Below are 15,265 nucleotides of genomic sequence, written 5' to 3' on the forward strand. Positions count from 1 at the left end.
GTGGAAGATTACCAGGAACCTTATTCTCTCCCATTTTCTGGTGGAAATAATATTTTATGTGGCAATTTGCAGAATGTAATCTGAATTAAATTCTGATTCTTCATAATCTTGCAAGGAAGAAGATAATTAGGAGAAATTAATAAATATCCCTTCTCTATTAAAGCTTGGCCCTGCTATAAATATCAGATCAGGAAGGCGCTAAGAAAAACATATATTCTTCTATAGAGAGGTTGGGGTCTCCCTGTCCTTTACTTCCATATCTCCTCTTATGGATTCTCTTAATGTCAATTGTAGGTGTAATAACCATATTTTTTAGAACAATTAAATATTAATTTTAAAAACAGTTATGATTTTTTATATTGAAAAATTGGCGGATTTTGGAATAAATTGGATAGGAGTCGCCATTAATCTTTGGGCTAGGTAAGTCGAATATCTAAAAACGTATTTTAAAAACAATTTTAAGAAAATAATTTTTAAAACAAAAGTTGATTTGCGTTTACAAAGATTCGATTAAAACGGGTTCGAGAGTCGGTTACGCGTGGGGAAGGGTAAGCACCCCCACAGTGCCCAAAAACTGGTACTGTGTCGCTTATGCATTGTCGTAAATGATGGAAATTAGGAATTGAATATAAAATTAAAATATGATCCTTTTATTGAACTTTGATTATTTGCTTCGAATTAATTAATTAGAGAAAATTCTTTAACTTGAGAAGAAATCTCAAAATTAGCAATCCTCCGTCGGGAAAGTTAACTTGACTATTTTTTATCAATAAAAGAATATTTCCTCCTCATTGATGTTAAAAAACGTGATTCGAATATAAAATGGAGAATTGACATTTGTATGAAATAAATTATTATTTAGAGAAACATGCATTGCATTGTTTGATTTAAAATACGAAATGAATTAATTAACAAAAATAAAATTGTTTTAAAGTTCACATTTTGTTAAAATGACGTATCGGATCGCATCACTTCGACCAAGTAAAGCTTTCCTCGCTCATTCTACAAATCGGTGTTCTAGAAATTATTAGAATAATATACCAATAGATAATAATACAATAAAATTGGAATATACAAATAAAATATTTACAGTAAATAACAATCATATTACAAACACTAAAAATAAAATAACAAGTAAAAGGGATTAAATAGTAAAACTGGAAAATTAAGGTCTCAAAACAAACTAAATAAATAACACACACATACTATAAAAACAACATATTACAAACACTTAAAATACAATAAACCCATACATTTAGGATGAAAATACAAATATCCAAAAGTACATGCTAAAAATCAAAATAATAAAAAATACATAATTTGCAGAGACCAAAATAAACACGCACGAAATAATATGGCCAAATCAGAAGAAATAATCTCGAGTAAGGACTGAACATGTAAATAAACCAAAACAAATAATACTATGACAATACAGTGGCTAAAATAAAACGTATGCAAAATAAAAGGATTGAACATAATAATAACCCATTTCATTTCATGTTAGCTTAAAACAAATAATCTCCAAAAAAAAATTTCATTGCTTGTGAAAGCCATGTCTTTTAGGTGTTAATTGCTGCTGTTGAAGTACTTGTCTTAGGTATTTAGGATTTTTGGTCATTGCTCTCTGTACTAGGCATAATTCATTGGTAATTTGTTGGGCTACATTGTTCTTACAAGGGTTACTGAGCTCATGGTCTTTGATTACAGCTTTATTACTGGCACAAAATGATAAATACAGCAAACTCTATGAAGTAGGAACAAGGGACCGCCATTTCTATGAAGTAGGAAAATCTTTAGGTTGCTCGTTATATTACTCGTAATTTGACTGCATTCCCACGTAACAGAAATGTTAATGTCAAATCCGATCTGCAGGTTGACCACTATACCTCCTGCACTTGGCTCTCTGACTTCTCTAAGGCAGCTTCATGTTCCCAATAATAAGTTGACTAGCCTTCCAAATGAAATAGGCTTGCTGACTCAGCTTGAAGTTTTGAAGGCCGATAATAATCGGTAAGTGATGTTTTCATTAGGATGTATTAAAGGGCTGTAACATAGGCTTCTTTTCAATACATGATAAAATCACATTCACTTGTGTTTTGGTTGGTGTTACCCGTTTATGTTATTCAGAATAACCACTATTCCGGCATGCATCGGTGAATGTGGGTCTCTTGTTGTGCTGTAGGATTCTTGGCCCTTGTCTTTACATATAACCTAGCTATTATACACGTAACAATTCAAATTCATAGTTTAACTAAACTGCTTAATATGTTTCAAGTTGATCTTTCAGAAAATCTTCTATCAGAACTTCCCAATACCTTTGGCAATTTGCAAAATTTGAAGGTCTCCACTAGGTTCTTTATTCTGTCAGTTTTACACACACAGGCGCACACACACACAAGTAGAGAGGGGTAGGATCCGTTGACGCAATATGAAAGTTTTGAGTTTTACACATTTCTTGGATTGTTGGAGGATTGAAAATGAATGATTGAGATTAACATTAAGAAATGAGTAGATGTTTACGGATAAAAAATGGATTATTCTCAATTAAAAAGTTGTAATCTCAGCCAACTGTAGCAACTCTAGAAAAGTAGAAATAAATCCCCTTCCATCTGCTTAACTAATTTTGCACCAAATTAAGGTCATTCACATGGGTAGCTGGTCCATAGAAATAGTTGGTTTTCATGTCTGGAGCTTTCCCTCCTTAAAATAAGTTCTTACAAGTAATGTATTTATTGCATTGTCTTTACTATGGCTGCAGGCGTTGCATCTCAGTTATAATGGTCAACATTCCCTGCCTTGTACCTTATTCAAACACTGCCTCCAGCTCACCACACTGGATCTCCACAACACTGAAATCACAATGGATGTCCTGCGTCAGGTTATACTTCAAGTCCTATATTATAGCTACTAGTTGAAGTGGACCTCATTTGAGATGCCTGATTAAGACCTTCCTTTGAATAGTTTGAAGGGTGTGAACTCTGCTGCATTTGACGAAGGCGCTGATAAAAACTAATCCTTTCTATTATTTTGTAGTTAACGGCAGGGGGAAAAGGACATTGATTCTGCTTGTGCTTTGAATAGTTCAAAACAATACTTTCCTTTTAAAAACAGTGCTTAAATGTCAGCAATGGAGAATGGTGAAATAAATCAACTCAGTAAAAACGATTCATTCTCGACAATTGAAAGGGTAACTGGCAACCAACAGCCTGTTGGTTAAGTAACTCAAGTTACCTCTGCCTTATTTGGATAATATAAATTCTAAAGGTGAGAGAGAGTTAAAACAAAGTTGAAAATCCTTTCGTTTTTTATGCTTCTGAGCCTTCTCCTCGACATTCATAAACTGAACCAACAATTAGGATAAGCACGAAAATGAATGCTTCTATGAATACATGTAACCCAAAGCAGCGAAACTCATTGTCCATGGATAAAGAAAAACCGTTTCAACATCAAAACCAATATATAATAACGGATTCGAAATTGTAACCAAGCATCTCCCATTGGTTTTATACCCACTTCATAACTAGAAAGTTTTTTTGGACCCTTTCTAATTATAAGAAATCCCTTCTCTCTTATTTACGTGGAATGGTGATCATGAGCAAGTCGTTTTTATCTTGATTATTAATAGATTTATATGATAAAAAATCATATCCTTAGTTTTTTCTCAAATTTTTTTGTTATATTTTTGTCTAGGTTCATTAATGAATTTGCTTGAAAATCATTTTTTAGTAATGAATTGATTTTTTTCATCTAAATCTCATTTTATTAAATTTTATTTTGAACGAGATAGCGTTGATTGGCTCTATTTCGACATTGTACTGGTACTAGATAAGAGCTAAAGGCTAGACTATCTTAGTAACAAATAAATCCTTTGTATGTAAAAAATCTAAATATATTTTTTTGTTGGATAAAGGCGAATCCTAATGCCTATGATGACTCAGAAAGCACTTATTCACGATCAACTCAGAACTTTGTAAGCCTACTTGGGTATTGAGCATTTACCTGTAAAAATAGAATTCCTTGGAATTTATAGTTGCAACTTCATAAAATGGATCAGGTAGCTTTTTTCTTAAATAGGAAATCATTCATATATTGGCGATAACATATAGATTTATTTTATAGGTATTTGTTTGCATCAGTTTTATTCGATTGACTTTTGCTTGAGCCGTAGATAAAAAATTATCATGTTTGGTTCCTTCGGTGGATGAATTAGAAAAATTCACCTATCCTAATAACAAAAATACCTAACTTGAATGATCATGTATTAAGAGCATTTAACTAAAATAAAGAAGAAACTTGAGAATATTATAATTTTAAAAATATTGTTTTTTCCTATTGTTTATTTTATTGTTTGTAATCAATTTAGCCTATTTAAGAAAATTAATGAGTATCCATTAGGGATGTTCATAGACGGTTAATCGTACCGTTTAGCCTAGGAGATTTTTCTAACCGTAACCTAACCATTAAGAAACAATTAATCACTAACGATTAACCATTATTAACGGTTCGGTTATATGTTAACCTATTACAATTATTTGTCAATTTTTTTCATAATTCATACTACAAAAAATATATAATTTAAACACATACTTACACCGATGTAAGTGAATAAAAAAATGTAACACTTAACGCATACTTACATCGGAGTAATTATGTACATCTCCAAATATCTTAGTACCTAACAATAAACACATAATTATATTAGTGTAAAAAATTATATATTTTCAAAGAAATAAAAATTAAAAAAGATAAATATATATATTAAATTATTTGTATATAAATTTTATTAAATATATATATATATATAAATTATAAATAATAGAAAACTATATTAAGTTATTTGTGTAAAAATCTAATAAATTAGAAATATATAATTATAAATTTAATTTCTTAACTGTTAACCGTTGGTTAACCGTTTATCAAAACTTGTAACCTTAACTTTAACCGTTAATCATCATTTTTAACGGTTTGGTTAACTTAAACTGTTTAATATTAACGGTTCGATTAATTAACCTATTAAATGTAACGATTATACCGGTTAACGGTTACGACTAACTGTTCCCGATTTTTTTTAACACCCCTAGAATCCATTGTAGGTTTTAGTTTTCCAAGGCTTTATATCTTGAATATGACTCGTTCATTTAGCTTCATTGTGCCAATGAAAGCTACGCTTTATTGTCAATAATTATTGGAAGTTTTAAACTTAATTTCAACAATTTAACAGCAAATATAAAATTCAACCTTTTTGAATTATTAACATTAATTAAAAGGGCTAAATTCATGAGATAAAGCTTTCAAAATAAAAAAAAAATCTTGAGATAATATAATTGAAGGATTAATTATTGAGATAAAGTGATTTAAAAGAATTGGTAGCCAGCTACTCCGGATATCCTCCCTGCGTTGTGCAGGTCGACACGAAAATACTAAATTTGGATTAGGCATTTCAATTCATCTTAGGGTCTTTCCAAATGAAACATGTCAGCTTTTAGAAGCCTGAGATTGATTGGAACATGCCACCAAACGAATAATTGAAGATTGGGGATGTGAAACAGCTGGATCTTGCACACACTTTGGTGTGTCTGTCTTCCATTAACATATTTGTTTTTTACTTCCAAACCGATTATTAATGGACCCTTTGATTAATAATTTATATTAATCTAATGATTTGATATTTAATAATTTAGTAATGATATAATTTAGTAATAATTATTAATAATTATTTATTATAAATATTTAATGATTTAGATTTGATACTAATAATTTAATAATAATTACTAATAATAAAATTATAAGATTTGATAATGATTTGATAATAATATTTTAATAATGATTACTACTAATTTGATCATATTTTTTATTAATTTAAATACCAAACAAATTTGATAATTGATTTTTATAAATTTTAAGATTATATTCGATTCAATTTTTACTCCTTGCTCAAATGAAAAAAATTTACTAAAAGTTTTGAAATTTAATCGAGTAAAAAACTCAATTTAAACTAAGTAGTACCGATATTGCTAAGGCAATATCGATACTATGAAAACAAAACCTCAAAATGGTACCGATACTACTAATTATTTATTATTAATATTTAATGATTTGATATTTAATGATTTAGTAATGATATGATTTAGTAATGATTATTAATTATGATTTATTATTAATATTTAATGAATTTATAGTAATTATTAATAATAATGAAATTATAATAATTACTAATAATGATTTAATAATGATTACTAATAATTATTTAATAATGATTAAATATTTAAATAGAATTTATTCAATTTAAATCGAATTTATAAATAGTCAAATTTATATTTATAAATAGTCGAATTTATTCTTTTTTCATTTCACGTCGAGTCATGCATATTTAATATTATAATATTTAAGTTTTAATAATATTTAACATATTATTTTAAATTGAAATTTAAGTTTTTAAGTTAAACGTTAAAAAATTCTAAATACATAACAATTGATTTCAAAATAAAATATAGTCTAATTTAAATATTTAATTTTAAACAAATAACAATTGACTTTATAATTGTTGTCGATGCCGGGGTGTTGTTGAATGATAATGTAGGGGCGGACGTCTGATGCGTTGTGGTCGTTGCAGTTGCTCAGGCTCAGGAGTATGGTACCCATCCTCCTCATTCATTGGGGGCATTTCAACTGGTGTTGTAAATATATTTCAACCACTATGCTCTGTCATTTCACCAGTTTGTTCTTTCATCCCACTTGGAAACGTTGACTGAAAAATAATGGTATTTGACATCATAGATGTCATTTGGTCAAAGTCAAACGTTGACTTAAACATGGGAGAGTAGATGGGTTCCTAAGGCTGCACAAACTCTGGTACGTATACCGGGACAGTAGAATCATCAAATGCATGATGCAATGATCTCGTATCGCCGAACGGTTGTGGTGCGCTATTATCCACATGGGTTATTTCCACTTCAGATTGTTGAGATGAACTCCCAGTCCCATTCAGTAAAGAGTATTCAGCTTTACCAAATTTTTTCTTAAATTTCAAAAACCGTCGCCTTTCTACCCTTGTTGTCAAGAACGACTTTCCATTATCCTAATAATAATCAAGGTAAGCCGAAGTCTCAAAATTAAAGTCATCATCTTGAATGGGATCAAGAGTTGGCAAGAATGGGATCAAAAGTTGGCAAGAATAAAACCCTATTGTTCCAAGCATTAATGTAGCTTGCATGCTTCTCAATCCAATTCACCTTTTTTTTACGGCGACCATCTAATTTGTAGAGGTGGTCATGATCCCATGGACTTTGTGAAATAGGTTGGTGGAAGTCGAATTGCCTCAGCACTCTATTCGCAAATTGGATCTCAACAAAAGTAAAATTAATCAATGGTGTAACAACACACCAAATCATTACTATTTTATTATTAAAATATTATCAAATTAGTAGTAATTATTAAAACATTATTATCAAATCTTATAATTTTATTATTAGTGATCATTAATAAATCATTAGTATCAAATTCAAATAATTAAATATTTATAATAAATAATTATTAGTAATTATTAATAAATCATTACGAACTTTAGTTTGTTTACCAAGAACACAATACTTGCAAAAATTGAGCTTACAGCTTTTAACACCATGCAACAGATTTCTTTTATGTAATTCAGTCATACCACGTTCACTAAGATGAGCAAGACATATATGCCACAGTTTGGTAGTATCATCGCAGGACTCAACTGAATGAACTCCACCTACAATGGTACTCCCTAACAATATGTAAATATTCCCTGCAGTCATCTTTCCTTTCATCATAGTCAAAGCTCCTTTAACAATCTGAATAGTTTCCATATCCTCATCAGCCTTGGGGATAAAACCATTCTTGTTCAAAGTTCCCAAAGAAATCAAATTCTTCTTCAAAACTGGGATATGTCGAACACCACTCAATGTCCGAACAGAACCATCATACATCTTAATTCTGACATCACCAATACCAACAATATTGCAACAACAATCATCACCCAAATAAACAAAACCAGAATTAACCGACCTGTATGTAGAAAACCATTCCCTATTTGGCATAATGTGATAAGAACATCCAGAATCAAGAATCCAAGTATCCGTCAATTGTGTCGTTGAAATAGAGAGCATATCACCCTCGCTGCAATTAGAATTGTCATCCTCGACCACATTCACATACTTGGATGAGTCATCATGCTTCTCATCAGTCTGCTTTTTCAACTTCGGACAGTCTCGCTTCATATGTCCCGCCTCCTTGCACTTGTAACAGTGAATTGTCTCTTATCCCTAGATTTGGATCTGAAATTCCGCTTCCCAGACCCCTGCTTTCTCTGGCTTCCGTCCACAGTCTCGATTACCCTTGACATATAAACTATCAACTTGAGAGTTTTCACCTGTATTCTGCTTCCGCTGGTTGTGAGCCAACAAGGCTGCAATAATCTCCTCAACTTTGATAGTCTCTTTCCCATATGTAAGAGTAGTCACCATGTGTTCGTAAGAGGGAGGCAACGAACACAACAGAATCATCGCTTTGTATTCATCTTCAATTTTCACATCAAGCCGAGCCAAATCAGAAACGATTTGATTGAATACATTCACGTGTTGCGCCAAATCATGATCATCCTGCATCTTCAGCCCATACAGCCGCTTCTTTAGATATAATTTAGTCGTTAAGGATTTGGACATAAACTTTCCAACTTCTTCCAAATTTCATCTGGTTACGACAGATGCATGACGTGATACATGACCTCGTCCTCCAAACATAATCGTATGATTTCTGCCGCTCGCTGCTGCAATTCTTCCCAATCTTCCTCCTCGATCGATGTTGGCTTTGTAGGTCGCAAAGCTTTCAGAATCCCTTGCTGCGCCAACAGATCCTTCACCCTTGTTTGCCATAATCCTAAGTTACCCTGACCATCGAATTTCGCAACTTCAAATTTTGTTCCTGACATCTGATACCAATTGTTGAATAATCAGGTAAAGAAAATGGAAAGAACACAAGAATTTTAACGAGGTTCAGCAATGTGCTTACGTCCTCGGTGCCCTAGGCGGCGCTAGAATTTTTATTCAATTCAATGTCTCATAGGTTTAGGTTACATCTCCTTTTATAATAAATAAACCCTGGTACATATTTACAAAAATAACCCTGTACCATACTGCAAGGCCTGTGCCCCCGCACCCCCAACCCACATAATCGTAACCCCCACTACGAGACTTTCTCGGTATATTTATGAGTCATACCTAACATGTAGCAACTCTAGAAAAGTAAAAATAATTCCCCTTCCATCTGCTTAACTAATTTTGCACCAAAATTAAGGTCATTCACATGGGTAGCTGGTCCATAGAAATAGTTGGTTTTCATGTCTGGAGCTTTCCCTCCTTAAAATAAGTGCTTACAAGTAATGTATTTATTGCATTGTCTTTACTATGGCTGCAGGCGTTGCATCTCAGTAATAATGGTCAAAATTCCCTGCCTTGTACCTTATTCAAACACTGCCTCCAGCTTGCCACACTGGATCTCCACAACACTGAAATCACAATGGACGTCCTGCGTCAGGTTATACTTCAATTCCTATATTATAGCTACTAGTTGAAGTGGACCTCATTTGAGATGCCTTATTAAGACCTTCCTTTGAATAGTTTGAAGGGTGGGATTCGATGAACTCCGGCGATCGAAGCATCAGAAGCAGCTGGATTTTCGAGTGAACTCTGCTGCATTTGACGAAGGCGCTGATAAAAACTAATCCTTTCTATTATTTTGTAGTTAACGGCAGGGGAAAAAGGACATTGATTCTGCTTGTGCTTTGAATAGTTCAAAACAATACTTCCCTTTTAAAAACAGTGCTTAAACGTCAGATATGGAGAATGGTGAAATAAATCAACTCAGTAAAAACGATTCATTCTCGACAATTGAAAGGGCAACTGGCAACCAACAGCCTCTTGGTTAAGTAACTCAAGTTACCTCTTCCTTATTTGGATTATATAAATTCTAAAGGTGAGAGAGAGTTAAAACAAAGTTGAAAATCCTTGGTTTTTTATGCTTGTAAGCCTCCTCCTCGACATTCATAAACTGAACCAACAATTAGGATAAGCACGAAAATGAATTAATACAGGTACCCCAATGCAACGAAACTTATTGCCCATGGATAAAGAAAAACCGTTTCAACATCAAAACCAATAAAAATTAGAGCAAACATATAATAACGGATTCGAAATTGTAACCAAGCATCTCCCATTGGTTTTATACCCAATTCATAACTAGAAAGATTTTCTGGGCCCTTTCTAATTATAAGAAATCCCTTCCCTCTTATTTACGTGGAATGGAGATCCATGAGCAAGTCACTTTTATCTTGATAATTAGTAGATTTATATGATAAAAAAATCATATCCTTAGTTTTTCTCAATTTTTTTTGTTATATTTTTGTTCTATATTCAGTAATGAATTTGCTTGAAAATCATTTTTTTTCGTAATGAATTGATTTTTTTTCATCTAAATCTCATTTTATTAAATTTTTATTTTGAGCCAGATAACATTGATTGACTCTATTTCGATATTGTACTAGTACTAGAGAAGAGCTAAAGGCTAGACTATATTAATAACAAATAAATCTTTTGTATGTAAAAAAATCTCAATATATTTTTGTTGGATAAAGGCGAATCCTAATGCCTAAGATGACTCACAAAGCACTTAATCACGATCAACTCATAACTTTGTACGCCTACTTGGGTATTGAGCATTTACCTGTAAAAATAGAATTCCTTGGAATTTATAGTTGCAACTTCGTAAAATGGATCGGATAGCTTTTTTCTTACATAGGAATCATTCATATATGTGGGGATAACATATAGATTTATTTTATATGTATTTGTTTGCAACAGTTTTATTCGATTGACTTTTGCTTGAGCCGTATGATAAAAAATTATCATATCTGGTTCTTTCGGTGGATGAATTTAGAAAAATTCTCCTATCCTAATAATAAAAATACGTAACTTGAACGCTCTTGTATTAAGAGCATATGAACTAAAATAAAGAAAACTTGATATTATTATAATTTTAAAATATTGTTTTTCCTATTGCGTTTTTATTGTTTGTAATCAATTTAGACTATTCAACAATTTAACAGCAAATATAAAATTCAACCTTTTTGAATTATTAACACTAATTAAAATGAGCATTTTATATTTTGGTAAAATAACGTGTTTAAATGTTTTTTAACCCTGAGAACTATAAAGTCTATTGGTTTTTTTAATAATTTTTTAATTTACTTCAAATTTATCGCTATAATTATTACTATAGTATTATAGTCAAGCCTGTGTCTGACTCGTACCAAAAACCCATGGACATCAATAAACCCTGAACCTAAAACCCACCAACTAATAGGACCTTCAACGTTTGGAGAGTTGGTTCTCAGATCTCAACATATTATGAAAGTGCATCATCTTCGATAGATCCAACCAAAAACAGTCAAATGATTCAATTTACGTATACGACGATCAAAGCATTATTCGAAGAAACTGACACCAAATTCATAATGGGAGGCCAAGAAGGTGGTCCGACTTAGACTTTTGGGTTTATATGGTAACGGCTAGTTGACATGGCGGTTGATAATAGGAGAATGTAACACCCAAAATCAGGGTTGGTGGAATGAACATGAGCATAAAAAGTCAACATGTAAGCATGTGTATGTTCTATTTTGATGCATTAGTTTTATGAAATACATATACTTTTAACATACAAAAGCACCTGACATGCACTATTTACCCAATATACAATGCCCATACAATATAACAATATATCATAATCTAACTATACATGTGATGCACCATCGAAAATCATTTTTGTAACCATTTACTTAACTTGCAAACCTATAAGTCATATTCATCAAATATGCTCCTCCCACCTCTTAACTTATAAGGTTAAATTACAAATACAAGCGCTATAGGGTAGTTCCTGGCCCTCATATTTGCTAGCCCAGCTATTAGATCGATGTGGTAGTTTGTGTCATCATCCTGCAAATTCACTAGTTGTCTCTGGTGTTGTTGTTGGTGTTGTTGTTGTTGTTGATGGTGATGGTGACGGTGGCGGTGGAGGTGGAGGTGGCTGTGGCTGATTTTGTTGCTATTGATATTGCTGTTGAGTTTGCTTTTGCTGGCGGTGGTTGTGGCGGCGGTGGTGGTGACGACGGTGGTGGTGGCGGTGACGGTGACGGTGGCGGTGATGGTGATGGTGGCGGTTGCTGTTCCTGTTCCGATTGTTGTTCCTGTTGTTGTTGCTGTTGCTGTTGCTGTGGTGGTGGTGGTTGCGGTGGCGGTGGCTGTGGCTGTGGCTGTGGCTGTGGCGGTGGCTGTGGCTGTGGCTGTGGCGGTGGCTGTGGCTGTGGTTGTGGCAGTGGCGGTGGCTGTGGCTGTGGCTGTGGTGGTGGCTGTGGCTGTGGCTGTGGCTGTGGCGGTGGCGGTGGTTGTTCCTGTTCCTGTTGTTTCAAAAGTGAAAGGCATACCCAAATGATATACAGCTAAATAATCAGAACAAGAAATACAACAAACCTTTTCACTCTCAGAGAATACGAAGTTACTGGACAAGTCGCACAACTCCACTGACCCTTCGTCGTGCAATGTCACAGACTTGACACCAGCAAGAAGCAGAATAAATAGAAGTATCAGTGAGAATATCAACCATCTTGCTGCAAGAAAAAAGCACCAGACAAATCTAGGACATCAGCACCCAATCCATATTAATAATGGTGAATCAATAAACATCATATATGCATCATACAAGGTAACTGGAAAAGATTTTCGAACAAGCAAATTCAGAGAAAGACATGTCCCAGCAAACGAAATCATTATAAACAAGACAACAAATTTTAAGAAACCCTAAATAACAATCCATCAAAATCTAATCAACTTGTACATCTCATGATTCCGAACAAACATTCTATGTAATACAACCGGATCTATCTTGATGAAAAAGGAAAAGCAATTATGCCTCCGACTCAACTCCATTTAACAAAATTAAGAAAAAGAAAAGATAAAAAAATCTAAGCTCAAAAAATTCATACCAATTTCAGTATCAAGACCCTGCATCCAAGAAAAAAGTATATTTGACGCAAAAACCCGCCTCATAGTCTCACGGCCACAGACAGCTAGCTGCCGACTATGGATATCCTCATCTATTTCAGCATGATTCACATCACCAAGATCCAAGGTCGATGGTGAAGATTCAACGACCTTACCAGTATTCTGATCTCCATTACCTCCTATTATTACATTATTAGCACCGTTCTTGGCCATTGATTCGTTATCCACGGCAGTGATGGAGCAGCTATCAAGGCGATGCTTCTTGAAGGACGATGCCGACGCACCCTTGTGGTTGGTTAATCATAAAACATTTACCAAAAAGCTTCAAGTCCCTTTATTCAAAAGCTGGAAGACCAAATAGCTGCATCAACCAGTTGAGAAATGTTAGATTCATGGTATTCTCATAAATGGATTCAGGGAAGCATGGATTAATAAGCAAACAAAACTGAAATTTAGTGTTGGGTAATAAAAAGAAGCTTTAGATTCCATAACTCAGTTGGAAATTGGAACAAAGACCTCTGAACTCTGAAGAGTAATTTGAGGTTTGTATCTTTGGAGGAATGGCGGGATGGGAAGTTCTACACTAACCTTAATATAGGCTAAAAAAAAGTTGTCGGTTTTATTATTATTTAAATAATAAAACCATTAAAAATCACCTAAAATATTATTATTTCTACTTAAAACATCAATATTTTTTCCATGTAAAGTGCTCAATAATAACAAAACCGGTAAAAAATAACAAATCCGGTAGAAATCATAATGTTTTCAGTATTTTTTTTATCGATTTTATTATTTAAATAATAACAAAACCGGTAGCACCTTTTGTATTATGAAAGTTTACAAAGTACATCACCTCAAGGACCTCATTAAAAAACCTCTCTGATCCTAAATGAAAAAAAAAGAGTGTATTTTGAGGTGGTAAGGAACAACAACCATAAAAATTAACATCACACAAAACATGCCCCAACCCAACAACCACCCCCGACAATGCATATATAAGTCAACCCACACAAATCATGAAAAGAAATAGAGAACAGAAAAGAGGACAATCGCAAACAACAAGCCATGGAACGAAAACACCACCTCCACCTAGGCAACAACAACAACCAAAGCTTTAATGAAACCAAGCACTGAGACCTCGATAACTCCTTAACCCAGCACTGGAACTGATTTTAGATTAGGTTTTTACGTTTCTTTCATTAAAATTTTGGAGTATTTTTCTTTATGGTAAAGCACTGATTTAGTAGTTAAATTATTAGTTTTAGTTTGATTTAGTAATTAAACTTTTAATTTTTCATAGCCACATCTAATGTTTAGTTTTCATTTCATTTTAGCACTCGTCATTAAAAACTTAATGCGTTTAATACCTAAACTATAAGTTTTGATCAATTTTAGTACCTAAACTTTCAATTTTTTTAAAGGCTTAATACAAAAATAAGTGCTTGAACTTTACCTCGAAAAACATTTTAATACCTAAATAATTTTTCGCTAAAAATAGGTGCCTAAAGTTTAGTCCGTTACACTTTGAAGTGCTCATCTCTAACTACCGTTAAAAAAGGTATCCAATTAAAACATGACATGTGTCGAAACTTTTATTTTCTGATTATTTCTTTAAATTCAAATATAAAATAACACATAATTTCTTTATTTTAATTCTCATTTATGGTAAAAGAAAATCTTACCGTCCATTGTTTCTTGCTTTAATATTGTTTTCTCTTTACTTTCTTCACATCATGGTCCTCTCTTCTATCATTCATTCTTCTATCATTTTGTCTCTGTTTCAACTTAGAGTTTAGGTTTAAGTGAATGAACTAAATTAAAACCCTTGAGAGATATCGAGTGAATCCTCAAAATCCTCCTACAGTTCAAGGGCCATGTATTGTTATTGCAAAATGGAAGCCCCTATTTGCAATTCAATTATGTCTTGGAGCAAAAGAATAAGATTTTACGGCCCATGTATAAGGGTTTAGGATTATATTTCATGTATTTTTAGTGGATGTTTTGATTGCTATGTAATTTTTATTATTTTATACTTGAATTTTCCCTAGAATCATTGTAAGTTTTTTCAGTGGCTTGACAAGGAAAAAAGCAATGGTTCTGTAATTGAAGATTGGAGAGTTCAACTTGAAATGATAATGATAGAGAATAGAAAAATCAAGGCTGAAAACAAGAATTGAAGGAACTCGTCA

The 15,265-nt window shown here is 32.8% G+C and overlaps 2 protein-coding genes across 4 annotated transcripts; one reads left to right on the forward strand and one right to left on the reverse strand.

Moving 5' to 3' along the window:
• The first annotated feature begins 1,846 nt into the window (after window positions 1–1,846).
• Window positions 1,847–3,013, forward strand: LOC120148149 (LRR repeats and ubiquitin-like domain-containing protein At2g30105). Its single transcript, XM_039161332.1, has 4 exons — window positions 1,847–2,010; window positions 2,128–2,178; window positions 2,759–2,878; window positions 2,962–3,013. Exons 1-4 carry the CDS (start codon window positions 1,847–1,849, stop codon window positions 3,011–3,013), a joined length of 387 nt encoding a protein of 128 aa, XP_039017263.1.
• Window positions 3,014–11,773: 8,760 nt separating this feature from the next.
• LOC120148203 (probable serine/threonine-protein kinase samkC) lies at window positions 11,774–13,659 on the reverse strand. Of its 3 annotated transcripts, none has more exons than XM_039161374.1 (4): window positions 13,569–13,659; window positions 13,058–13,437; window positions 12,546–12,682; window positions 11,774–12,472 (listed from the first exon to the last, which is right to left on the reverse strand). In XM_039161374.1, exons 2-4 carry the CDS (start codon window positions 13,287–13,289, stop codon window positions 12,023–12,025), a joined length of 819 nt encoding a protein of 272 aa, XP_039017305.1. In that variant the 5' UTR covers window positions 13,290–13,437; window positions 13,569–13,659; the 3' UTR covers window positions 11,774–12,022. The 3 variants fall into 3 exon arrangements, with proteins under 3 accessions (XP_039017305.1, XP_039017303.1, XP_039017304.1); XM_039161372.1 differs by having other exon boundaries at window positions 11,774–12,477; window positions 12,545–12,682; XM_039161373.1 differs by having other exon boundaries at window positions 11,774–12,477; window positions 12,545–12,682; window positions 13,593–13,643.
• Window positions 13,660–15,265: the final 1,606 nt, after the last annotated feature.

Source organism: Hibiscus syriacus, unplaced genomic scaffold (genome assembly GCF_006381635.1).
Source record: "Hibiscus syriacus cultivar Baekdansim isolate YM2019G1 unplaced genomic scaffold, ASM638163v2 tig00110954_pilon, whole genome shotgun sequence".
Taxonomy (NCBI): Eukaryota; Viridiplantae; Streptophyta; class Magnoliopsida; order Malvales; family Malvaceae; genus Hibiscus; species Hibiscus syriacus.